General features: G+C 35.0%; 1 protein-coding gene across 14 annotated transcripts in view; it reads right to left on the bottom strand.

Annotated features, from left to right (window-relative positions):
* Positions 1 to 12,097, bottom strand: part of REV1 (REV1, DNA directed polymerase) — a 73,150-nt gene that overhangs the window by 37,107 nt on the left and 23,946 nt on the right. For 5 of the 14 annotated variants that reach the window (XM_023525198.1, XM_023525199.1, XM_023525200.1 and 2 more), the window contains 3 exons: positions 10,854 to 10,947; positions 7,825 to 7,993; positions 1,465 to 1,617 (listed from right to left, as the gene is read on the bottom strand). In XM_023525198.1, the coding sequence (XP_023380966.1) occupies positions 1,465 to 1,617; positions 7,825 to 7,993; positions 10,854 to 10,947 (416 nt within the window). Of the gene's footprint in view, positions 1 to 1,464; positions 1,618 to 4,562; positions 4,667 to 7,824; positions 7,994 to 10,223; positions 10,320 to 10,824; positions 10,948 to 12,097 lie in introns of those variants that run through there. The other 9 variants (XM_011383755.2, XM_023525201.1, XM_023525202.1 and 6 more) reach the window with 5 other exon arrangements.

The following is a 12,097-nucleotide window of genomic DNA, read 5'->3' as shown; positions in this document are numbered from 1 at the left end:
GTAAGAAATTCATAAGTTTTAAATTGCATGTCTTTCTGGGTAGACTCGTTATCTAGGCATTTTATCATCTCACATAATCATAAGAAGGGTGACAGTACAGTAAAGCTTTTGTTTTTAAAACTTTTGGAACACTGACAGAATGGAAGTATACAAATGAAGGTATTTTGAGAGTGAGAGAGATACCTTATTCACTTAACTTTTGTTATTAATTCTACTTAATTATCAGTTATTGTTAATTTCTTACTGTGTCTAATTTATAAATTAAACTTTATCATAGGTGTGTATGTGTAGGAAAAAACAGAGTATACATAGAGTTCCGTACTGTCCACTGGGGGGGGTCTTAGAACATACCCCTGATGAATAAGGGGGACTACTCTATTTTCCTTTATTAGTGTGGGTAAGAAAAAAAAAAATGAAGTTGTACACTGAAAGCTTTTCTGGTATTACCTGTTGTACACCTTCACAGTACTATAAAAATTAAGTTTTAGGTAATGTGAAAACATGTGAATATGCTTCTAAGTGAATACAAGTTAAAGAACAAATGACAACAACAACTACAGAAGGTAGTAGTCTCGGATCCTCCCAGGTTAATTAGACCCTGGGTCTTTTGGAAAAAATATATCCAACTCCCAAAGCAAGCAATTTACAAATAATGAGAATGCTGATGATAATGAACCACCTGATATACAAGTGAAGGTAACACACCAATTAACTGTGAAACCAAGTTACCCAGGAGTATTGCAATTAAAGCTTAAATCAATATATTTTTTAAAAATCAGTTACATGGAAAAAAACTCTATTCACCTCTAACTCTGCAATATTTAGGGCCAACTAAATTTTCACTGATATGAAATATTTACATGTTTAGAATCGTTATAAAAGGGCAATTAAAAAAATAAACTAGAAATGTTAACATTTTCATTAACTGTCTTTTCTATGCATAGCACATTATAAAAGTACAGCTGGTGTAGTTAGTTCATTTTTTTTTTTTTTTTATAATACCTACAGCACCTGGTATTCCTAGGTGGTCTCCTATCCAAGTACTAACCAGGCCCAATCTTGCTTACCTTCCAGGATCAGACAAGATCAGGCACATTCAGGGTGACATGACCATAGACCAGTTAGTTCATTTTTTGAGAAAGCAACATCCTATAGCAAATTCCTTGTGTGGAAATAATTACTTTCAGGAAAATCCATGGAAAATTTTATTTATAATAATTTACAATCCATTAATTTAACAGGGGAATCTAAAACGACTGAGAAAGCTTTCCTGCTTATGTTCTATTTATGAAACCATCACAATTGAAATAATTTTTAGGTAAGACACCCACACACCTATTTCGACATGTTTTATACAGATGAATAGCTAAGTTTTACATCTGTTATCTCTCTCTTCAGTAGACAAGGGGCCACACCCACTGCTAAAACCCAGTTTTGTAGCATTCCCTCTCTGGACAAACTTACACTCTGTTGTTGAGCTGTCTGGCTCTATTGCTTGGACCAGGCACAGGGTCCTCAGGTTTGCACACAGGATTGAAGGTGAGACCTTTCTGCACAGTGGACTGCTTGCTGTACAGCTGATAGGGAATGTAGGACAGGAGTCGTCCAGCTTTGATGCTGAAACAAAAAAGTAACACTGATTTAACAGTTCCATACTTGGGGAAAATGAGCTTCATAAGTCATCTGTTTTCCTAGTTTATTCCCCTCCTTCCGCCTTAGTGATCCTAATACAATGTACTCTTAACTTAAACACTCTGGAATGACATTCCACACATGAAAAGATACACACTGGAGATGTTAGTGGTCAACAATCCTATGAGATTAAAAAAGCAACCAAGCAAAAAACTATAGAGTAGGATGAGAAAAACTACAAATAAAGAGTTAGACAAGTCAATATTTTAATCAACGTGACTAATATTTACCACAGTTCTCCCTCAAAAAACTGACATAGAGTCATCAAGACTTTCTCAAATCCCGTATCACATAGTAAGTCTTCCCAGAATAAGTAAACTGGATGAGGATTCCCAATTTCCACAATTCCTGTTAGGTCTATTAAATGTGAAAAACTGTAAACTAAAAAAAATAGGACAAAATAAAGAACCTCAACTTTAAGAGTAATGAATAATTTATACTATTTTTATGTGTTAAAAAGTGATAGAGACAAGGCCACTTGAGGATATGAACTCTATGAAGGTAGAAGCTATATCATATATACCCTCTTCCAAATGTTTACTGTATAGCAAACATCACCAGTAAAGACCAGAGTGATATTAGCATTGTTATAATACTAGGTGGTACTGGCACTCCTAAGCACCTATTTCCTTTGTACTTCAGGACTAAAACTAACTTGATTAAGTGGTCTTAAAGTGATTTTTGCTTTCTAATAAATTAAGTTACATATGGTTATTGTACTGCTTAAAATATCATTTTCAACTCAAATTTTAAAACAGCCAACCATAATATACTTATGTTAAGATTCAAATTTTAAAACAGGCTCCTTTAGTATCAGGAAATATTTCTAAACCTCTCTCTGACTTTAAACTTAAAATATATACTAGGGAAGTCATACTTTAATTACTTAGAAAAAAATTAATAAACAGATAACTTTTCTTATTGTATCATAAATCCAAGAGTTTTGACATTTTAATTTTCTCAAAGGGCGCTAAACATTAAAATAACCACGTAAGAAATGACTGAATTGGCTTACAAAAAAAAATTTTTAAATATAGTCAACTGTAAATACAGGAAAACATAGTGATGATATACTCTAAAAATGGAACTATATGTTATACACTACGTCCTTTATGTAATTATATCATTATGTATTTAGTAATCCTACCTACAGTACCCTAAACTGGATCCAAATGCTAAAACTACTAAATTATGATGATAAAGAACATATTAGTGACAACATCTCAATTTTCATTTACATAAATTGATCTATCACCAGGGTAAGTTAGTTTTATGAAAATTACAAATTATATTCAAATTTTAAAATCAAAATCCCAAAATTAGACCATGTGTTAATTTACTTTATTCTTTATCTAACTTTTCTTCCTTTAACAGTTGGTCTCAACTGCCTGCCTATGATCTTTCCTTATAGTATAATCTACCTCACTTGCTCCCTCCTCACCACCTCCCACCTCTGGGGAGAGAGGCACCTCATACCTGAAGTGGAACCCTAACCTTAGCCTCCCACCTTTCATCATATGCAGCTATAACTAAGGAATAAGTAGAAAGTGAAACCACTCCTGATGTGCCAGCTGCACATCAGAAATAAGAAAAGGGTGATGAGGAAATGCCTAGGGTCCTGCTTGCTTCTCCCACCCTAGTGACAGCACGTGGGAGTTACACAGACTTTAAAGGTGGTGTTGAAGGTCAATAATGATCATGCAAGGTGTAACATCTTGTCCCAATCCTAACAAGAGCAATGTCACTCAACAGAAGTTTTAGGCTTATATAACTAAGTCCATGGAGACTGGTATAAAATAAGAAAGCCAATTTAAATACTGCAGGTCTCAAATCAGACATCCTCAGAGACACCTAGTAAGAGGAATTAAAGCCCAATGCACACTACAGTAACATTAGACATGAAATTCTTTTAATTTGAAGCTCAAACCACTACATATCAGTTGTATACTCCTAATTATCCCTGCTTATCCATTTATCTAAACAGATACATGGATAGAAATATTATGCGAAAGTGTATTTTTGAAAGTTCTTCTTAAAAAAAAATTCTCTCAGGAATTCTGTTTCTAATTCTCCTGCTTATCCTAAACACAAAGGGACTGTATCTGCATTTTCTTCTGTTCTTCTTCCCCCACCAAGAAAAAACAAATATCAAAATCCAAAATCCAAATTTCAAAACTAAAAGGAGCTTCACTTTACCAAAAACCAGTTTCTTTATATACCAAGCTTTCTATGTACTATATACACTGATATACATGAGAATTTACATTCTATACAATGGATTAGACACATTAATTTCAAGTGAAATATTCATCCCCTTGAGGAGTTTTAAGTTTTTGCTTTGCCCTACAGCCTACCCCCACTAAAGTTCTCTAAAATGAAACTGTAACTAACAGTTCTCCAAACCATTTCCTATTTCTACCAACTGACAATGAATTCACACTTACAGTTATAACAAGATTTTGGAAAATTTTACAAAAATTATTACAACAAAATCATCACTACATTAATTTCTATTCCATTTTTTTCTTCTAGCTTGTAATAACAGCACTTTCTTTCTATGAAACTATTATGTACATTAAATGTATCTATGGTTCCGGTCAATGTCCCAGTCACTCTCTATTAGAAAAAATGGTATCTAACCCCGGCATATTCATCTGCCCACCCATTCAGGCATCTATCTCCTTTAATATTCAAAAGTGGATTTAAGGCGAGAAAGGATCTAATTATGTGCCATTATTCTACCATTAAGCAAAAATCATCTCTATGCAACAAAACTAAAATTCCCTCTACCCTATCCCCTAAACCTCCCAACCACTCACTGAGATGCCATGAGCTTAGAAAAGAAAATAAACAGGTATGAAAATACGGACACAACTTCCTGCCCTTTCTCCTACTGAGTCCAGATTGTTTCTTATTACAGATACTGAGAGTTAGGCTGTTCATTCTTTAGCTCCTAAAGACAGAATACATTTTCAAGTAAAAGATTACCTATGGGTCATGGGGGGCGGGGTAGGATAGTCTGAAATGTGTGTTGGTTAGTTAGCCAAGTAAAAAGGAAACTAGAGTCATGAACATTTTCTATGAAGAATAAATTGAGGCAAGACACAAAAACACAAAGAAAATTAAATCATGAGATAAAGTTGCAATCAAGTTTTATTTAAATGAGTTGAATAAACACTTTAATATCGACACTGAAAGTAATCAGAAACAAAGTTTTAGCCCATGTGATGTATGAGATCCTTGGAGAATCAGGCAGGGTACATGACAAATGTGCTAACATATCATAGTCTGTGAGCTTCAAAAGAAAAATCCGACTCTGCCTGAGACTAAGCACTCCACTGGAAGACCCCAGTGAGCCAGCAGAACTGGAAGAATGGAGACCATACCTCTCCACTCACAGCAGAACCACAGGACGCAGAACCACAGGACGCAGGTCCCCATGCTAAAGACTGAACACAGAATGAAGAACAAAAACTAACTCGACCTGTAATAACTTAGGACAATGTTTTCAAACTGTGCTCTGTGGCATTTCTCAGGCCTGACGAGGTCATGGGGTGATCACAGCAGCTCCTCAACTATTCTACAACTCAAATTTCAATGTGAAATTGTTTGAAGAAAAGGAGAATGGCAAAAATTTGAAATCACTAACTAATACTACATACAAGGACAGGATTTACAAGGTAGAGGTTTTAGTAAAATCATCTCATATCTTACACTAATGCATTGTACAGGCTTCTCATTAAAGGGCTTTCCTGCCTCCTAGCAGTTTTGGCCCTCCAATCACATGTATATTAACTCAGGTTTCATGGCATAGGCACAGACACTAGAGAATTCTAACCAAAGCAAAGTAATCACCGCACATGCTTAGAAGTGGTAGTTGCTTTTTAAACTGCTCAAACTAAAAACAAGAAAGCTAATTATAGAAGAGATCATGTATCATCCATTCATAGCTAATATAGTGTTTAAAATATTATGTATAAAATCTCATTTAAACACTGCTGAGAAGAGATTAAAAAGATTAAGGTTAGAGTATGAAAGAAAACAGTAATGTGATTTAACCAAAAGGATCTGTGCTATGAGAAGTAGACACTGGGCATATTACTTTATATACTAAGATATATGCCCAGATGGATCCATTTCCACATAGGCCAATTCTTCCTCAATAAGCTTAATTAAATGGCAAAGAGCAGGCCCAAATAGGAGTCAGAAAATCTGGACTCTGAATCCTGCTGTTCTTGGGCAAACAGGCTGCTCTATTATTAGCCCTGCCTTCTTATAGATAAAATGAAGGAAAGAGGCCATTTTATTATGTTATCTTAAGTTGCTTCCATCACTGAAAAACAGATGATTAAGCCCAACTTCAAGCTAAAATAAAATCCATTAACATGAATTTTAAAACTTATCACTACTGCAGTTGCTTTTCCTATTGTATTATTTCTCTAGCTGCATTCTGGACAAGAAGGAAGAACAAGGGGAAAGAAAAGAGCTGTAATGAAAGCCACCATTTTCTAAGCAAATCAGGTCCTACTAGGAAAAAGCCGTTTTCACTCCCACTTTTCTACTGTCCATGGATCTCCCCCTTTCCTTGCAAAGCCAGACCAATACACCCAGGTCACATTTCTAGCCCTAGGCCTGGAATGTCCATGACCACACACAGCTGGCTCCAGAATGACCTTAACTTCTTATACACAGAAAATCTCACAAGTCTTCAAGGAGACACACGGCTTAGGCCATGTTTACTGATCCTATATAATGAATGGACAGTGGCAAGGTCATGAGAACACAGCACAAGGAGTCAAGCGTATGTTCTACGAATGGGCATTCAATTTCATATCCCCAAGGTTTAAAAACTCTTGATCTATAAAATCCATTTGAATTTCTGGAAGCCAAATGAACGTTTTCAAAATGCACTTTTGACCTTTTGGAATTTGTTTTTTAATACTTGCTAATGTTTATACAATAAAAACAAAAATAAACAAGTTACTTCTTATACATTATGCCTGTACAATGTGCCAAGCATTGTGCTAGTTTGCACATATTATTTCAAGTTCTTACATAACCATGGCAAGCAGAGATTAGCCTTCTTTGACAAGGGAGGAAATGAGGTTCAGGATGACTGCACAGCTCTTCCCCAAGTTACACAAGATGACAGGGACACTCCCACGCCTGAGTCTGGATGTGAGTCCCTAGGTGAGTCTCCAGAGACCGAGCACAGCCTTTCCCACTGCTCTGTTGCCTCCCACTGAAAACGGGCTGCTTCACCTGCTATGCAAAGGAACTGAGCAATACTAAATCTGCTGAATAAATTTATGGAAAGGGTCAGATTAGTGAAATTTAGGCTTTTAAGAGAACTTGGAATTGACTAAAAAATTTCGAAGTTTGTTTCATTAGCAATCCATTATACAATGTGACCATTCTTTCATACAATGATTATAATCTATTCATACATTAAAATTATGATATTTTCACTTTCAACTTTCAAAAATCTAGCCATCACTCATATGTATAACAAACCATTTCAAAATATAAATCACTTACATTATGGCTCATCACTGAAGTTCCAGATGACATTTAAACTTAGGAAATTAGTATGAATGGTTAGCACTGAGTTACAAATATATCAGCTTCAAACTAAGAGCAGAGGAGTCATGCTAGAATAACTAAAGGACAGGCAGTAATAACACCAGGAACCTCTCTCACTCCCAATGCTCTAGGCTCATGTTACCTTGATCTTTTATCCCTTAGCATGTATAACTTTTAACATGTGATATAATTTACTCATATATTAACCACACTGTTTATTATCTGTTTCCCTCAACAGAATGTAAGCTCCAAGATAGAGGGGCAAGATGTGTTTTCTTCACTGATATTTCCAAAGTACATGGAGCACAAATATTTGCCAAATGAATTAATTTGCTTAATCAAGCCCCCTCCCATCACTGCTTCCTGCTGCTTGAATCATTCCAAGGGATGTCAAATCCTATACCACCTGAATCATCAGTGTGAGGTTACAGGTACGGTAGTATAGTTTAAGACATTACTACTTTTCGCCCTTAAGTTATTCCAATTTTTAAAACTTATTAAACATTAAACGTATTCCAATTTTTAAAACTTATTAAACATTAAACTTACCTTTCCACAATCCATTCTGGCCGAATTACTTTTTCCCCCTTTAATTCTTTAATTTTGGCTGTAGGAAGATTTGTGGCAATAATGTGAGTTGTTTTGGATCTGGAATAATATACATGGTATTGACCTCCATGCAACATCATTAGCTGTCTCAATTCCTCAGCAGAAGGATCTGTAAAATTAACATTAAAATATGTTAAGAGTTTTACATGTAAGAAAGCAGAGCCCTAGCTCAATAGTTCCTTAAGCCATTCAAAGAACATACCACTGGTTCACTTTCTCCTTGGCTGTGCTGCCAGTAAACAAAGTTAGGAGGTAACCCACAAGGTGATGAAGCTATTTTGCCTCAGCACATTCTCTTCCCCTAGCTGCTAAAGACAGTCAGCCAACAAAAATATCTACTGCTAAGAGGTGCCTAGAAGAACAAATAGAGGGACTGCAAGTAATGAATTGAATACTAGTAATAGAGCAAATATTTTTAAACTTTTGACCACATTTATCTACATGATCTTGATATTGGTATCTTATGTGTTTAAAAATCAACAACTATAAAGTTATTTAGGGATCTGTTTACAGAGACTCCAATTAACACTACAACTCTTCAAAACACAGCTGGTCCTCAATATCATTTCGTTATTACACTGATGAGATGCCACAGGAACTTAATTCTTGTTTATATCAATTAGCCTATGGTAAAACCAGTTTCTTACTTAAAGTCACAGAACCTATCAATGACATTAAGTGAGGACTGACTGTAATATAATAGCAATCAGATAAACTGCTCATACTTTCTATGAGCAGACTTGCTGTAGGGCTTATTAATATACTTTAGTCCTATGAAATAATTTTAAATTTTAAGAAAATATGTTAAAATAATCTTATTCAGTTTCCTAATAAGAATTTGTGTCAAAGCCAAGAAATAGTTCACCAATACAGAAAAAAAAAAAAACTGTAGACCAAGAAACACCATTTTAAAAAATTTTGTTTCAAACTCTTTTATTCTTAATAAAACTATAGAAACATATCTTAAAACAAGAACTGGTGGTTTATGCTTTCCCATAAAAAAAAAAATGTTTTACTTGCTAAAGTTATGTCATGACCTGCATTTACTAGTATCATCTAAACTAATTACTTTCAATAGCTTTCTATTTCTTTCACCTATTATCCTAATTAAAGCTCTAAATCATACCTCCCCTGGCAACAGCTGTACCCCAGGTGTGAGGGTGGGGGCTGTCACAGGAGGCTTATGTATCTACTTTGTTATTCAAGCACCAGATTTTCCTTAAGCCCAAGTAATACAAGTCCAAGTACTTAAATTAACAGTTTTATTATAATAACTATCTAGTTAGATGAGCTTTAGTCTTTAGAAGAAGAAAAAACTAACAAAACACATAGATATGCCAGGTTTGATTAATTCTTGGTAAATTCGTACAGTGTAAAATTCATCTGATGTTGCTGATCAAACATACTGGTGCTGCTCAGCAGAAATAAAATGCAAACCAAAAATGCAAGCCACATATATAATTTAAAGATTTCTAGTAACCTCACTAAAAACAGTAAAAAGGTGAAATTAGTTTAATAATATTTTTATATAACTCGAAAGGTTCAAACTATTACCATTTCAACCTGTAATCAATATTAAAAAAAAAAACCCAGGATATTTCATGTTCTTTTTTCAGACTACCTCTCCAGAATTCTGTGTGTATTCTGCATTTATAGCACACATCATTTAGACTGGCTATATTTCATATGCAGACATGTGGCCAGTGGCTACCAAATTGGACAGTACACTAGAAAGAGAAATAATATCAACTTTTAAATAAAATTCTAATCATAATAGGAGGTTTTCAGGGCTTAGGGAGCACAAAATAAACCAGAAGCACCACGATGTTTTAATGTAAAATGGTGGGAAAACAGCTAGCCAGCCAGGAATCTGTAGTTTACTTACTTTCCCTAAGATTAAAGAATGTGGCTGACCTTATAACAGTAAAAAGTACCAAATTAAAGGCTAGATATAATGCAAAAATATGGGCAGACACCAAATTCAATAAAAAGCACAGAAATGTAAAAAATTATGTAACAAGTTAATCTAATACTTTCCTAAACAAACTGTGACTATATTAGAGGACTGAGATAGGAAGGTGCGGGTCGCCAGGAACAGTGCCTTTTGCACGCACACTCATTAAGGCCCCTCCCCTCTCCTGGCTGCTGTTTGAAAGCCAATTACTGCAGAAATTTGTAACTGGAAAACTTGGAGAGTTCACTGTTCTTTCGTGGAGTGAATTTAAGGGGACTTTTTGAAGTTAAATTCTGAAAACTCTCAAATTTCTTCAATTTGAAGTAGACCATGAAAACCAACCTATTAGAAGGTAAGATCACATAAACTACTGTGTCAGACTGACCTGGGTGTAATCTTGGCTTTAACAGTCTTTATTTAGCTGTGTGACTTTGAACTCCTTTGAGTGTTCTCCTCTTCCATTACAAATAAACAAATAAGGCTGTAATGATGAACTAAGTTTGAGATACAGGAAGCACTCAATGTTAAAACTGTTATTATTATGAAGTATGACATCAGAACTCCTTTCAAGTAATATATATGACTTGAGACTCCTGCCCTAGACCCTACCAAAATGGTAGAAGACAATACATATGCTGACATTTATGGTGGCCCTGTCACACAAAAGTAGAACTGCCAACAGTGCACTATGGACAGTGGTTAGGAACCACTCCATTAGCCCAAGCAGCCCAGCATACTTTTGGGAAATTCTATTTCTATCCCCCAAATCTTTACCAGTTAGTGTTATATCAGAACTGAAAGAGCTTTTAGGGATCTAACAATCATTTCATTTCCCACACTGGTATAAACGAGGTCAATCAAGTTAAATTGACCGGACCAATTCAAATAGTAAATAAAATTAACATCCCTTAAACTCCATTACATTCTCACTGTATATTATTTTTAAATACATTAGAGTATAAAAAAGGTAACTAGATCCTACCAACCAAAATCATCACCACAGATTATCACTGACATTTTGGTGAAGATCCTTTAAGTAAAACAGTATCTCTGCGGTTCAGGAGATCCCAAAGAGACTTTACCAGGGGAAAAAAAAAATAGCACTCGTTCTAAAAAAAAAAAAAAAAAAAATTTTTAAAAGGATATGTGCCAACTGAATTATGTCCTTAAAGTTCTATTAAATTTTTAAACAAGAAAGTTATTATTAATGCACTTAATAAAGTTTTGTATAAATAGCATCAATTTTAGGCAGATTACAGAAAGACAAATCACAGACTGGAGATATTAAGGTAACTTTCCAAAGTCACACATAGCTACTGGGACAGCCATAATCTGGGTCCAGGTTTGATCACAAATTCAGACTTGATCAAGCTTAACTCAATGGACCCTGGACAAAGAATCCTGGTTTCCAGTTGCAGGTTAACACTGAAAAGTCATGACATCTTGGGCAAGTGACTCATCTCACTTTTAGACTTTGTTTCCTCACTGACAAAGAGGCTAGACATTTAAGACTCCTCCTCACAAAGCTACCATACAATTCTATACACTAAAACCATTACCTCCAGTAAATAAAATTTGAAGACCATTTCACAAATTTATGAGGGAAAGCAAAGGTCACATCACACCCAATTTTACGAAAAAAGAAACTAAAGCAGAAAAATATGAAAAAAAATAAGTACATATACATACATACAAATTAGCAAGACACTAGAAAAGGCAGGCAAACAAAACATATCTTGACTATCTAATAAACTACAATGTCTTGTACACATAACAGGTACAAAATTCAAACAGTTTAGTCACAGAACGGAAAGCACTTAAAGCAAATGTCTCTATTATGGCCAATATAAAACTTGTGGCAAAAGGGAAAACACAATGAGCTGAAGACCGTGAGTCCTGAGTTTGGTCTGGCTCTGCCATAATTAGCTAGGATGACATTAAGAAGTTTTCTAGTACCTCTGTGCTTTAGTTTGACAGAGGTCAAGGGATGTCTGTAGCACATAACTGCTAAAGTTCCTTCCAGACCTAAACTATTATAAATCTATTTAGCTTCCAGACAAATTATCTACTGCTGGCTCATATTCCATTACAAGTAGGTTCCATCACATCAAATACCATCACAGAAAACAAAATCAGTATTACAAAACCAACTCTATAGCCCATCAAAAACCCAGGAAGAGTAATGACGGCCTGGTTAAAACAAACATCTTTTATGATGTGTGTATTACTAGAACCCCTGCACAACTGAGTTTATCCTCT

Source organism: Pteropus vampyrus, unplaced genomic scaffold (assembly GCF_000151845.1).
Source record: "Pteropus vampyrus isolate Shadow unplaced genomic scaffold, Pvam_2.0 Scaffold541, whole genome shotgun sequence".
NCBI classification, from domain to species: domain Eukaryota; kingdom Metazoa; phylum Chordata; class Mammalia; order Chiroptera; family Pteropodidae; genus Pteropus; species Pteropus vampyrus.
Note: the sequence above shows the minus strand (reverse complement) of the source record. Positions and strands in the feature narration are given on the sequence as shown.